The 15,345-nt window shown below is 45.9% G+C and overlaps 1 protein-coding gene across 5 annotated transcripts in view; it reads left to right on the forward strand.

The window, feature by feature from the left end:
- LOC138453031 (protein kinase C and casein kinase substrate in neurons protein 3-like) overlaps positions 1 to 15,345 on the forward strand; it is a 170,928-nt gene that overhangs the window by 83,597 nt on the left and 71,986 nt on the right. For all 5 annotated transcript variants that reach the window (XR_011260354.1, XM_069605493.1, XM_069605479.1 and 2 more), the window contains exons 2-3: positions 3,875 to 3,962; positions 13,212 to 13,368. Coding sequence is in view for 4 of the 5 variants with exons in the window: in XM_069605493.1 (XP_069461594.1) it covers positions 3,903 to 3,962; positions 13,212 to 13,368 (217 nt within the window). In the remaining variant the exon portion in view is untranslated. The remainder of the gene's footprint in view (positions 1 to 3,874; positions 3,963 to 13,211; positions 13,369 to 15,345) is intronic.

The following is a 15,345-nucleotide window of genomic DNA, read 5'->3' on the forward strand; positions in this document are numbered from 1 at the left end:
CAGATAATTGGGGCAGGGCCAGAATCCCTAGTCAATTTTTAGAGTGGTCTACCCAGTGTCTTCCACATGCCTCAAGCTTGTGGGGTTCAATGACAGCCCTAGCACACAAAAGGAAGGGTCAGGTTAGACCTCTTGTTCATATGGCAAGGCACACTGGTGAATGAAAAGCCTGCCTTAAAAATGCAATACTTTTAAGTGTGTCTAGAAAATCCAAATACTGGTATTCCTGCAGTTGACACAAGGAATATGTGAAGATGGAAAGGGCACATTGTTGGATCATAGACAAAAGCAGAATTTTTAATTGAAACTGCCACAAATCAATATGATGTGCACCATGAGAAATTAAGACCACAAAGTGGGCCTCGTTTGATAAATTCGAAGCCAAGCCAGTATATTTAATTTCAGGTGACCAAGGCCCACTTTTCAACACAGAAACTAACATCATGTGTGCATTTCGCAATGGGGAAAAATGTTGTCAAGAATGAACATATCAGGATGATGAAGTGAACAATGATGGGCGAGATGTAAGCTATTGTTTCACCTGAAAAATACATGTAACAAAGTGAAAAGGCTATTTTGTTGTAAATGCAACATGCGAATCTCTTCTGAGCACAAGAAAAACATGCATTTATGTTAGATCTCTGGGCAGAATTTGCAAATGACTTCCCCATGGCAGATCTGTTGGGCTCCTTACCTGGAAATGAGATATCTTTGAGATTCCTGCATGCTAAGTATTCACGACAGGCCAGCGTCACACATGGCTGTCCTGGGTGGGTGAAAATGTTTTTAAAAAATACTCTATTAGATCGGCATTGTGGTCAACTCAAGATTACAAGGACAAAATGGAAAATGCCAGCATGGCCTCATGATATCACAGGGCAGAGGTGAACTGTCTGCTGCAGGATAAGAATATATTCAGCCCATCAGCTCTCAAAGAACAAAAGTCTAATGCTTTTACCCCTGCTTTAAATCAACATTCAGCCCACATACTGCAGATGATCTGAACCATGCGGGTCCAAGGAAATGGAAAAATGAAACTACAATGTATCCATGTTCAATATGTGGCCATTGACTTTTATTACAAATGCCATTTTATGCAATACATTTCAGATCGTAATACTTACAGAGTTGGGATAGATCTCATTTAAAGCTGTTGTCAAGGCAATGGTGCTGATGCCGTTTGTTTCTGAATTCCATTTTTGATAACCTTGGGACAACTTCCAAGGTGTTTGTGAGGAATTCGACCATCCGCACAGGGAGGGTGTGCTTGCCTGGACTTTTTTGATAAATGAAAATGAATGATGGGAGTCCAACCTCTGAGAAATGAGTGAAGTCATTCTGCACCCATTTCATCTGCTTCCCGCACCAAACACATAGTCACCTGTACTCTGGGAAGACACAGGCTACAGGAGTCCTCTTGTCCTGTCATACTCACATGGAATGTGACAGCCCTGGGTACATCAAAGCATTCCAAGAAGGGGGAAGGCACACCTTCCTCCAGCCATGAGCAGCCTAATTAAAATATCAAAGACTCAATGGATCTGCATCCCTTTGTTCTCCGGCTGGTGACAGTGCATACTAATGAGAAATAATTGAGGCAAGCCTACCGAGTGGGCTTGATTGCCTGAGAGACAACAGGAAACCGGGACTAACACCCCTTTGTTGTGCAATGTGTCAACTTGAAGCTAGTTCCCATCCCTCTGTATGAAAGGCAGTGAAATGCATGTCTGGGTCCACTGTTTACTTTAGGCAAACCACTGCAGAACTGATCACTTTCCGAGGGGAGAAGTATGTGGTTTGGGGGAGACAGGAAGTCTGCTCCCAGAAAATACTTCAAGTTAAAACCTGTGCGTTAATCAAGTCACAGAGGGCTCAGTTAACCAGAGAGACATGTGGATCTACAACAGACAGGAAGATGGGTGGAGCTTGGGTATATGTTGTCACCCCCGTGTCTGTCCTGTTGCAGAGCACTCTGGTCTTGACCTCATGCATAACAGAAGATTGTTGGTGGGGACCCAGGATTGGTTCATTAAAGTAGGCTTAGCCTACAGCAATCACCGGAGCCCATTTGGCTTTAAAAGAAGACTGAACCCCTCACTTAGCAGATCATCTGAAGACTTTGCAAGGAGTAAGAAGAAGGATTCATTTGGACCCGAGTTGAAGGTACAGTCTACCTTGCATCCTCTGCCAGAGAAGAAAGGCCAGGAGTTCCTAGAGGGAAGCAAGATCCCTCCCCTAAACATCTCCCAGGGAACAGAGGGAGACACCAGACTAAGAGGCCCCATCCAGCAGCTCAAGAACCGATATCCAGCCAGCCCAAAGCATGCCATGCTAGGTTCTGATAGCAAGTTTCCTAGGTGGGACGTGCCAGAGAGTCTCTGGACAGAGGACAAGGCTGTTGCCTGCTAACACCCTCTTGAGCTTTGGGCCATCCCCTTGAAAGGGCACAAGCCCTACAAAGAATCTAGAGGATTGCCACACAAGCATCATCCGGTGTACATCTTTTTAAGGACACTTTTGAGACAGTCGAGTCCTCAAACCGCATCTGTCTGCACTGTTGACTGTTGTCATGCCGCAGTCACCAGTGCCACCCGAACGCTTCAACCAGCATTCCAGATCTGCCAACCAGCACAGAGACGATTCTTGGCTCGAGCTGCCACGCCGGACAGCCTGCAAACGTCCATCCAGCCTCGCTTGCCGAACTGCCTGCCACCTGGTACCCACAGCTGTCTCCTGCCACTAACTGTGTCTCACAGGCTGCAAAGTGCCCTGGAACCGCCTGGATGCTGTCGAGCAGCAAGAATCTCTTCAGCACTAGGTACATTGTGGTTCTGCCCACCTGGTCCTTCTCTGAAGGCCCCTAGAGACAGTTACGACCCTTTGACCCTTTGGTGTCGAAACCAAATAACCTTGAACAGTAAGACTAATTGCTTTACCATCTACTCTCCTGTCAGTATCCAGAGTGCATCCCTTTCCTTTGTGAACTGTCTGTCCTCTGTGTTCCTTTACAGTGTGGGTTGTAATTGTAGTGTGCTGGAACTGTCTGTTGTATTAATAATAAAGTAGATATTGTTATACAACCTTGACTGGACAGTCCCTTTTATCATTGGTTAATAATTGTATTTTTGCTGTGTTGCAACTAACCAACGATTTGCCATCCACGTTACCAAAATTGGACAAGGAGGTCTTATAATTCACTTGTATTCCATTCTGTTTGGATCCCTTCTGGTGTAATAGAGGTGTGGGGTAGATTGATGGTTTAGAAAGCAATATTCATCCCTGAACCACTGGTGCCCCGGATGCTGATTCGGCACACCCACCCAGCCAAGAATGTAGTTTCCAAGCAAATACCAGCATTTCGTTCAGAAACTCTGTTCCTGATCCGTTGAGTCAACCGAGCATTTCTTCTCAGGTGCTAATCCATCATTCATGGCGTAGTATACGTTTGCTACGTGATTGCTAGGCAAATATATGTAGAATATTGTCCCCTAGACCGAGATAGGGAGTCCACTCCCTGTGAGGCGCAGAATGCCTCCAAAGAAATTCTTTGGGCCCTGGCACTTATGTTTTTTTAATTTTTTTTAGAAATAAGGCATTGTTGACACTCTAGGAATCTGTATCTTGTGGCTGTGGAAGGCTATTGTCTTCCAGCTATTGCAGGCTAAGAGCCCACTCTGACAAGGGTTTTTAACCCGGGCTCTGGAAGCTTATCACCATGTGGATGTGAAAGGTTATTACTGCTGGACTGAGGGAAGTTATCAGCATTGGTCGTGAAAGGTCTTCTCATGAGTTTTTCCTTATAGTTGATCTAGCTTGCATGACGTAATGACCTGTGTGACATGCTTTGGTTCTCACGGCTCTGTCCTGCTTTCAGGTCTCAAGGACCCAGAGGACAAGGAACCATGTCTGACATCTACAGCGAGGTGGCGGGGGACGAGGTCACCACCAACAGCTTCTGGATGGTAAGAGAATGCAGAAGGGCTGGGTCATCCCAAGATGGAGAATGAGGGCTTGCAATGATGCATTTGAATCCTAGGGTGACTGAGAATGTTGGAAGAACCTCATAAACTCGAGGGAAGTCCGGTCTTGGAGCTGCATAAAAATGGAAAAGAGAAGGAACCTGAGTGGGTGTTAAGGGGGGGAGGGGCTTCTGGAGCTGTGCAGCATATGGAGAACACTAGATCCCAAAGAAGGTCCTTCCATGGGGGTCCAGCCTCCCTGGATTTCTGTAGAAGAGAAGCCAATGCATTTCAGGAGAGACCCCTCTAATAAACTCTGAGGAGGGGGGACTGGCTACTGGAGCATGCACAGCAGAGGTGAAAATTAGGAACTCCCTCCAGCGGGTTCTGGGTTCCTCAAGGAATGCACAAAATGGAGAAAAACACCAAGAAACCCCTGAGCGGTTCCTCCAGGGGTGCCAGACTCAGTGATCGATGATAAATACAGAGACAAAGAAGATGAACCTTTAAAGGGGCACTGCCATGATTTATCTTATTTTGAAACATGCAAGGAATCCCCAGTGATACCTGGGAGAACACTAACAGATCTATCAAAACAATAAAATGTATGTGGCCCCGAAAATGATCTCTCCAGTTAGGTCCTGGCTGCTGCCATCTTTCCCACTTCCTCAAATGGGGAGGCATGGCCCCTCTGACCAGGTATCAATAATAGGCTCAACTGATCACTGCAGGACAATTTCTACAACAATGATAGGCAAAAGCTGCTGTCACAATGTATCAATAATGGTCTTCACTATAGGAACCATTTTTCAACTCTGGACTGCAATGAGAACATTCAGAAATGGATCCGTTCAAAGTAGCACATGTACAGTGCTATTTTGCTATGATATATCGATCCTCTATTAATCTGTCTTTCCTTTTTCTATGGTTCCTTTTCCTTCTCTTTTCATTTTTCTTTCTTTTCATTTCTTTTTCCTTCTTTCATTATTTAAGTTATTTTCATCCTTTCTTTTAATGTATCCTTCTTTCTCCCCATCACTTTCCTTCTCATTAAATCTGCAACTGGAGACAGCCATTGGGAGCCAGCAATATGGATGCCTGAGAACAGAGCCCCTGAACCCTCCCACGAAGGCAAGAAATCTAAAGGAGCTCCCAACCCCACAGGAGTGAGCCATGGAGCTATAAGGTGTTTGGCAGGTGGGGGTGGTCCCCAACTCTGAAGCCAGAGGACCCTGGGATGATCCCAGCGTGAAGGATTTAGGGCAACAGTTGTCCATGAAGCTTGAGTAGGCGATGGCTGGGATGGAGGTGGGTCACCTTCCGTTGGTTACACAAACAGGCTGAGCTGCAACACCATGCAGAGCCTGGGCAGTCGTTGAAGGGTGGGTGCATATTTGCCGAGCTGAAGGACAGCCAAGTGAGGCCGTGCCCTGTATTTGGTGTAGAGAAATGCAGCACAGAGTGTAGGGATCCCACTACATGCGCCGCCACAGTAACAGGGTGGAGGATCGGTAGGAGGAAGCGAACGGAGCCTGGAGTCTGCTGCAACTGCAGTAGATTGGAAGGCTGTGAGGCGAACATAGAGAGTAGGCTGTGCCAGGTTGGAGCAGGAGGGCCGACACCTTGGTGGGGCATAGGAGACAGATTGAAATGGAAAACCAATGCGCACAAACTGATCCCTGTTGCAGTGCTTAGCCCTGGTGACGAGGAGGTTGTGGGGACCAACCCTCCCTCCCCTTTGAATTCTCAGGGTGGGGTCTGCAGAGCCGCAGCACTTTTTAGGGAAAGCCATGAAGACCACAGCTGTTCCCCTGCCTCTTGAGGGTCAATCAAATATGGCGGACGGGTTACAAGAGAGCGACTCACCCATGGGACTCAAGGGAGATGGAGACCCCCATGAAGGAAGGCATTCGCAGCATTAAGTGGGGAAATACAAGCCCTCAGATCAGACCTGTGGGGGCCCTCCTAATGGCTCAAAATCAGTGTTATCTAGATGTCACTACTACAGTGATAAGATGGACATTCTCAGCAGGTCAAGAATGAAACAAAATCTCTCTGAGGGATCAGGAATTACAATTTTCCCAGGATGTGGATAGTTTTACAATGGCAAAAAGAAGGCTCTGTAAGTCTCTAACATCCTGGTCCATTGACAAGGGAGTCAGATGTAGGCGGGGCTTTCCCTTTTCCCTTTCTTTGAATATAATGGAGTGGATTACAAATCAATGGGCGCCAATGACCTTCCCCAGGTGATATCGAAATTGCAGAGAAGAGGTGAGGAAGAAAATGTCTGGTAAAAAGTGACAATATAGGATGGGTCCAAGATGTCAATCAAATATTGGTATTGGACTGGAGGGGCCGGGAAAGGTGGAAGCTTGAAGAGGCTCCTCGGAATTGATGGAAATGGTGGATGAGGCTATGTGTTGTGTTGTTTGTGTGGGTTGAGTGTGAGGTAGGTGTACCCACGGCAGCCTGGAATTGTCCAGGCATCTCATGACGCATTTAGGTCTGGGCAATGGATTCGAGTTTTGGCGTTACATATTGTTAGGTTTGATAGTTTGTTGGTTGCAAAGGAGGGTTCAGAGGATGAGGATATTTTATGGAACCACTCGGGTGGTAGCAGACACAATGTTGTTATGTGATGTTGACAAGTATTAATCCCATGATAATGTGTAGATTACACATAGCCACCCTCAATGTAAATTGGCTCAACTCCCCGACCAAATGGTCTATGCTGGGAGATGAAATGTGGAAAAATGACCTCTCGATTTTGTTTGTCCAGGAAACTCATTATAGGAGAGATGAAGAATACAAAATGTATGGTAGAGGGAACATGTTTTGGTCCTCCGGTCCTAATAAAAAGAGATTTTTATGCTGGTACCTGATATACAATTAGAGGAAATCATAATCAAAAAGGCCAAAAAGGTAGATGGCTCGGAGTGAGAGGCAGACTATTTGGAGAAATGGTTTTGTTGATGGTGAAATATGCTAAAAAAGCAACTTGAGTTTCTAAAGGATATCCTTGAACAGGTAGACGAATGGGCGATAGGCGCAAAGGTTTTGAGAGGAGACATCAATATGGTCATGAATTCAGATTTGGACTGCTTGTCGGGACAAAGGATGTCAGATAGTGGGGGCGGGAGCTGATTCAGTGCCCTTGGGTGGTGCAATGTTTGGCGGAAATTGCATCCAACCGGTAAGGGATATATGTTCTTTTCGCACCTTCATGGGTCAGTCTCCAGAATGTACTATTTGTTGCTGGAGGGTGGTAAGGGACAACTCTTAAACACAGCCAATATTGCCACAGGTGGATGGTCAGACAATGATATGGTCCAAATGGACCTGAGATCAGACAAGGAAGAACCTACGCAGTGTAGATGGACATGTAATGACATCCTGTCGAAAGATCGCCTTTTAAAAAATGTCCGAGGCAGGAAATGAAGCGTGCCCACCATAGACAAGGGAGAGGTGGACTTGCAGACAGCCTGAGAGGCTGGGAAACCACATGGGTCTTATTATGGCTGAAGGTGGAAGAAAGAAAAGGGAGAGTTCGGTAGTAGGCACCAAACTAACTAAGGACCTTCAGGTACTAAAAAAAGGATTGGGGGTCCCGGGGAAGGGACATCAGGTGGAGTTGATTAATGAAAATAAAATCGAAAAAACAGAGCTTGAGAGAAATAGATGTGGGTAGGGCATATCAAGCCCTTAATAGGGTGAAACAATCCTACTATGAAATGGGGGACAAAGTGGGTTCTTACTTGGCTGCAAAAATAAGAACTCAGATAGATGGGTTCAAAGGATTTTAGATGGGGAGGGCCAGGTCTGGACCACAGCCCATGATGTGGCAGACCGCTTTTCAGATTAATACCAATCCCAAAATGAGCAAGTGGAGAATACCGCAGCAAGAGATCTCAAGGGGTTACCTTGAGGATATTGACCTCTCAATTCTGTCACTGGTGGAGGAAGAGGCCCTCAACAAGGCGATACATTGCGAGGAAATAATTGTAGCTATCCAAGGGTTGACACCTGGAAAATCCCCTGGGGAAGACGGATTAACCCCCAGCTTTTTATAAAACATATGTAGCACTACTTGCTCCTTTTCTGACTCGGCTATATAATGAGCTTCTACCAGAAGAAGCAATCCCCCGTCATTCCTTAAGGCTTTAATTGTGGCACTGCCCAAGGAAGGGAAAGACTGCACCAGATGCTATTGGCAACACAACTGGAAGAGGTCATCCCAAGTCTAGTGCATTCGGATCAGGCTGGGTTTGTTAGAGGTTGCTAGGGGGTAGACAACTTGAGAAAAATCCTAAATCTGTTCACCCTTACAGAATAAAACAGAGAAGATGTTATTGTTTTGACCTTTGACGCAGAAAAATTATTTGATAGGGATGATTGGAGGTTTCTCAGAGGGGTACTTCAAAAATGTGGTTTCGGAAAAGGATGGCAGACTTGGTTGGGAAAATTACATTCTGAACCATCGGCTAGAGTGTGGGTGAATGGACAGCACTCGAGGACTATCCCTTGGTGCCGAGGCACATGTCAGGGCTGTCCGTTGTCTCTCCTGTTGTACTGCTGGTTATGTAAATTCTGGCTGCCCGGTTTAAGAGTAATGTGGAAGCTAAGGGCCTGTCAATCGAAGGTCTAGAGCACAAGCTCACATTGTTTGCGGATGATGTCTTGATGGTCGTGAAGGACCCAAGGAACACCCTGGGGTCAATCATATTTAAGATTTAGGCCTATGGGGATTATTCTGGTTTCAAGGTAAACTACAATAAATCAGTAATTTCCCAGATGGGGGGATGTGGGTCAAAATGAAAGCCTTCCTGTTACACTCATCATTAAGGTATCTGGAAGAAAATATCAAAAATGTGGCGATAGTTTTAGCCAGATCTAATGAGAACATTTTCTGGAAGAACTATCTAATGTTGTGGGCGGATATTGTCAACGAAATGGATATATGGGATAAGCTAACCCCATCATGGATGGCTTCTTTAAATATTGTTCAAATGAATATCCTTCTGCCTTTTTTGTACATGTTTCAAATGCTCCCCATACAAGTACAGAGAAATGTCTTTATACAATTGAAAAAATTCACCTCCAAATTCTAGTGGCAGGGGGCCAAATCCCAAATCTAGAATCGCGCATGGGGTATTGATTTTCTCTAAAGAAAGAGGGGGGAGGAGATCCCGGATTTCAAAACATATTTAGGGCCTCCCAATTAGGGGTGAACCGAATAGTGAAATTACTAATCGGCCGAATACCGAATAGTTGGTCCAGATTTTCGGCCGTAACCGAATAGTGAGCCAAATAGTTGTTTTTTTAAGCAAATATGTTCTAGAACATGATAAAGAACATTTTATTAAATAAAATCAGGAGACATTCTATTGCATGAGTATTCATGTTTATTAAATGGGCATATAGATCTCATTAAGTTTATTAAAAGCTTGTTAAATGATCAAAAGAAATTTAAAAAAGCAGATTTGCCCCATCGGTTGGATCGGAACTAACCCTTCAAATGTTGGGAGAGGCGTTAACTTCAGAGACTGTGGGGGAAGGGCAAACCTACTTGTGTGGGAGCATCTCAATTCTTTACGCATGCTATTAAGACTATTCTGGTGAAGCTTCAATGTTACAAACAGTTAGCTCTTCATGTTTGAAACCACAAACTTAAGGACTGCTGTGAGAATTTGCTATCTCCTGTCCTCCCTACTTTTCCAATCACTGTGAAGCATACATTGGTAGTCAAATAGCTAGTTATGTGTGCATGACTACAAGTCCCAGAATGCAAAGCTCTGCACCAAAACCTGACCAATCTAATGAACTGGATAATGGAAATGTTTGTTACACTTACACAAGCGCTTAATACAATCAAAAACCACAAACTGGTGTAAGCCTCACATACTGTTTAGCAACTGCCCAAATGTAGCAATTTGGGCAGTTGCTAAACAGTGTGTGAGGCTTTGGCTGTTTCTGCATTCGGTGTCCACAGCAAGTCTTCTGAAGCGCAACCTGCGAGTTTCCTGGGCTAGCCCCTGAGCCTCTGTGTGCAGTAGGTAAGGCCAACTTTGCTAGAGCAGTGCAACCTCTGTTCCTTAGATGAAAAGGTAACAATAATGTGGAAATTTCTATTTTGGCTAGCTTTTCAGCTCCTAGCGGGTCTTGGGTTCCTCATGAAATGAATGACTAACCTCGAAATCTGCCACTATGCTGGATGAGGAATGTATTGCGGTCACTGTCACAAAACGGCAAAGGAGTGGGCATAAGCAGCAGGCAGGGCTGTCAGTGCCAGCTGGTTTGTGCTTGCAGTGCCAGCCACAGTCCACTCCCCCGGCCCCGCCTGCACACTTTGAACTGCGCTGCGCGGCTGACAGGTGTTGTAGTTTTCCCTTTTAGAGGGTAGGAATTATTGAATGAGAAATGGTGGGTATATCGAACTATGTGGCCCAGGATGTATATCGACACTGAGAAAAATAACACGTAATGACAATGGATCATGCAAGCTCAACTGTTTTTACTTTGATTGTCAATGGTCAGATGCTGCTTCACTCATAACTCTAACATCTACGGCTGTCAGATTACGATGCTTGGCCAGGGGGTACTGCTATAATCTTTCTTGTGCTCTCCTAGTACCACGCTTTTAAAAAAAACTTTTTTGCATGAGCGCAGGGTTTGAAAGAGACATGTGTAGGTGCCCCTTGCTTAAGAACAGGGGGTGGCACAGTGTGTGTGTGTGTGTGTGTAAAGGGGGTGCAGGGAAGCAGAAATGTTTGTAGCAGAAATGGTGGCTTTGCCGTTTATGTTCATTGTCCTGGAAGGTGGGGGGCGGGGAAGTAAATCAGTGGAAACCTGGCTCAGGGAATCGTTCAGCTTTTGACTCCGAAGAGGGGCTATTGAGATGCAGAGGTGTTTGTGTGGGGTTTAGCCTTTTAGCCTTCCACCCATAACAAAAGGCTCTATGCCGCCGAGGAAGGCCACTCGGGAGGGGGTGCTGACAGTGATTGGCTGCGGGTTGGGGGAAGATGACAGGAAATGTTTTCTAATGTTGGAGGCGAACCGTGGGGGGTTCATGCTATCTTAGTTTGCAAAGTATCCCTTACTGCTGGATAATGTATGCATGATGATGAGGGGGCTTGGCGCCAGCTGCTGAGAAGTGACTAATGCATGGGGGGCTGCATGGGATGAGAACTTCGGCTTCGAGTCCGATTCAAGTAACCATTCGGCCGAATGCCAAATAGCTGGTTTCAGCCAGAATTCAGCCAAATGGTTACTCGAAGCCGAATTTCGGTACAGCCCTACTCCCAATTGAGATGGCTGATCATCTCAACCCAAACACAACGGAAGAAGAAAATCTGGTGCTGCCTCCGGTGTCCTTCAGTGGTTGCTTGCAGGTCCAGAGAAACAAGATTTCCATGAGAATGTTACACCATCCAATGCTCGGGTTCTCTGGGACCTATGGAATGAGGGAAAGGATACTAGATGGTTGTCCACTTGGCCATCTCAGTTTGGTAGCATATGGGCTCCCCCTAAAAGAGTCCTTTTGACAGAGCACAATAGATTTCAGACTTGGTATGAAGGGGTCTGGAAAGGGTGGGCCAGATGTGGCACGAGGGCTGATTTTCAACAATCACTCAGTTGGAGGAATCTTTGACAATTGTTCCCCTATCTGTATTTTTATATCTGCAGTTAAAGGTAGTGCTCCTGGACAGAAGGTGGGGGGCCAATTTAAGCAGGGAGCATATTCAGTTTGAAGGATTAATGTTTAAGCAAGACAACAATAAAGGGTATATTTCCCAGTTTTAAAAGACACTTTTGCTGGTGGAGCTCCAGCAGACCTTTGTGTCCGAGATCAATGGGGACATGATAAAGCATTTTAATTGGACGATCATCTTTGGTCCCTGCTATGCAGGGGGACAGCTCAGACCTTGATAGCAACACAATACAAACTATTTGCCCTAAAATTGCTTCTCAGATGGAAGTCTCCCCCAGTCTGACTGGTCAAAATGTATTGAGGGAATGATCTACACTGTTGAAGAGTGTGTAGGGAAGAAGGCACACATTGGTATATGTGGTGGCCATGTCGCCATATACAGGTGTATTGGAATGCAGTGTTGTAATGGTTGCACGACCTATATGGTGTTGACAGAAAAGTTGACCTGCTTCTGATACTTTTTGGCATAAACAATGAAGATGAGTGCCATACTGGGCAGGATCTTAAGACACAATGGGCCTCATTAGAAGGTTGGCGGTAACCATGCCGCTTTTAGCGGCATGGTTGCCTCCATACAGCAATCCGGGCCCAGGTTCCTCGAGTGAGGAATTACCAGGCCATCGCAACCTTGGCGGACCCGGTAATTCCCGGTCCGAGGAACCCGGTCCATCCCCATTCCCATTCGAGCCCCCATTGAGCTCAATGGGAATGGGGATGGAGCTAACAACGGGCCCGTTAATGACGGGCCCGTTGTTAGCTTCCTGGTCCCCTCGCGGGACCCGGTAAGGACACCTGGTTTTTCCAGGCGCCCATTGCGGGTCCCGCGAGGGGACCTCGTAATAGGTCGGAAATGGTTTACCGGCACCTTATAGTGAGGGCCAATGTTTTGTTGGCTGTTACAGGGAATTTAACTAGAGGGTGGAAACGTAAAGCCCCTCCCACGAAACAGGAGTGGGTCAACACTGCTAGGGATATACTCTTGGTGGAATCATTGACAAATATGATTAATGAAACAGGAAGGAATATCCGGCTGGAGTGGCATCCTTTCTTGGCAAAATGTATGTCACTTGATGGTGGATGGAGTTGAGGGCCACACGGCGTGGTGGCAGCATGAATTGAATTGACAATTAAATAGAAGTGGGGTCCAATACCACAGACCGCATATCGCACTGAGTCTAAATAGGTTGGAGTGTTCTATGGAAAAACCTTTGCATGCTGCTTGGAAGGGTGGGGGTTGGGGGAGGGGTTTGAGTTAAAAATGGTTTTAGTTTTACACATTGGTTGTTTCTTGTAGATCTGTCAAGCAAACTAGGCATCTTAGATAGAACGGGTATTGCCATTTGATGAAGACAGTAGTAGTTATGAGATTATTTTGTGAAAAACATTATTTTATTTCTTCTTAACTTTTGAAAGATGTGCAGCGGTATGCTCTGTACTTTCTTGTTTAATTTTACTGTTATTAAAAACATATTTGTAAAATCAGCCTAAATGAAGGGCGGTGGTCCATATTCTTACTCATGACTGGCTGCATCTCTCTCCTCCAGCCCAATCAGTATGGCTGCTCGGTGAAGCGGCTGGACGAGGGCTATCGAGTGTGTGATGACATTGTGGCCTGCTTCCAGGACCGGGCCAGGATCGAGAAGCAGTATGCCCAGCAGATGGAAGAGTGGGCCCGCAAGTGGAAACCCCTGGTGGACAGCAGTGAGTACCTCAACCAAGCTGCTTGCTGGGGTGCAGGGGGGGAATGGGGAACTATCCCAACAGGCTGATGCCTCTGAAGGGAGAGTGGGGCTGGTGCTGTGTTGGTCACATGTCAGATGCACTGCCAATAATGTGTTTAAAGAGCCATGGGCGTAATTTTAGGGGGGGTTCAACAGTGTTTGTCCCCCCAACACCATTTTGTCCCACTCATTTGGCAGAGGCCCCTTTCATTTAGATGTCATGTTCCCCCCGCCCCAACATTTTCAGCAAAGTTAGTCCAAGTTAGTCCACAGTAAAGACCATTAATATATACACATCTCCACCTCACTGATGAGGCCCAACAAGGCTTAAACACCTGTCTGGGGTTGCTGTTGGTACTCTTGTTCAAAGGAGGTTTGCCTGGCATTTCGGTGCTGGATTGCCCTTGCGGGTGGGACAAAGACTGATATGCAAATGAATATTCCTCCTTTGTGAAAAGTACAGTGAGCAAAAAGCAATGGCTGCGGACTCTCAAAGTGGGTAAAAAACCACTGAACGGGTTATCATGACGTGTTCTTTCCAGAGAGGGACGCCTGCTACCTTTTTTGTATGTTTGCATAATATTATTAAGTTGACTGAAAAAATGTGCACTTAGGTATTGAGACGAACTTGCTGTACCATGAGTGTGTTCAAAACCAACAGTAATATCAGGGTCGGACGTTGTGGAAAAAAAATTAGGGGATAAACCAAGTTACAAAAATAAAAATAAATCAACCATGCAATTCCCGATGCAGCTTCAGAATCAAGAGGTCGTTGACGCAACTCAGAGGTTCTGCCAAGGACACTGGACTCGAATGGTGACCCCAAATCTCGCACCAAGGTCAATTTTAGATTTGCACTAAGGAGTTCAAGCAAAAATGCGTTCAGACACTACTACCGCGGTGATTTGGCGCAGTAGGACCAATTGAAGATTAACATTTGAGCATTGTGCAATTCAAATAACAGGGAACAACAGGGGAGGGAGTGTCTACTGTCGGGAATTCCATCTAACAGGGAATGCGCCTGGAACGAAAAGAAAAGACATGATTAGGAGCAGGGCCACATTTTTAAGGGAAACTTTAAATCAGTCAGTCTCTTCCAAAGTCCTAGTTCTTGTAAGAACATCATTGGAGTGCCCAGATCAACCGCCAACCAGCCAGGCACCAGGCTTAGAAGTTGTAATGCCCACAAAATAAAAGTCTTCCCGCTTCAGAAGTTTCACTGAGAAACCACCAAACAATCCGCGCTGGAAAACATACAAGAAAGGAGTTTTTTTTTAAACTGGCGCCCCAATCCTGGATTGGCTTACATTCGACTGAAACTTGCAGCCAATCAGAGCATGGTATGTTTTCTTCAGCTCCAGAGTTATTGCGAGTGTTGGGGACTCAAGCAATGTCCCTGGGCAAAGTGTGCCAGGATCTGCCTACTCTGCCACTATGGGGCACCCCAGAGGGCGCTGCCCGGTCCTTTGGCCAGTCTCTTATGAATCTCGAGAGTTTTTCACATGTGATGTCTCTTCTATTGCGGCCCGCCCTCGAGAGCAGTGGAGCGCTTAGCAATGGGAGGGTGCCAGCGTGGGACTTGGCATTTTATATAGACCGGTAAATGATATTCCAGAATGCTCTCCTGTCCCGAATCCTTTCCCATTTTGTGTACGTAAACAGAATGAGACATTTTCTTCCTTGTCGTTTTTTTTCTCCATCTCTGACTTTGGAAAAACTATATTCAGAATGCGCAGTCGCAATTCCTTTCATTGGATGATCTAATTCCCACTGTGTGCCTCCTGGTGATTTCCTTGCAAGTTTGGGTCTCAGCATTCCCCCAACATTCTATGTCAGGAAACCGGGGCAAGGGTATGCTCCACTGCCTTGACTAGAACTTTCCCTGCAAAACCAGAAACTCGAATAAACTACATTTCCCAGAATACCTGGGCGTTCTGGTAGTTACCATGAACTAAAA

This window comes from Ambystoma mexicanum, chromosome 1p (genome assembly GCF_040938575.1).
Source record: "Ambystoma mexicanum isolate Mex_15411 chromosome 1p, UKY_AmexF1_1, whole genome shotgun sequence".
Lineage (NCBI taxonomy): Eukaryota > Metazoa > Chordata > Amphibia > Caudata > Ambystomatidae > Ambystoma > Ambystoma mexicanum.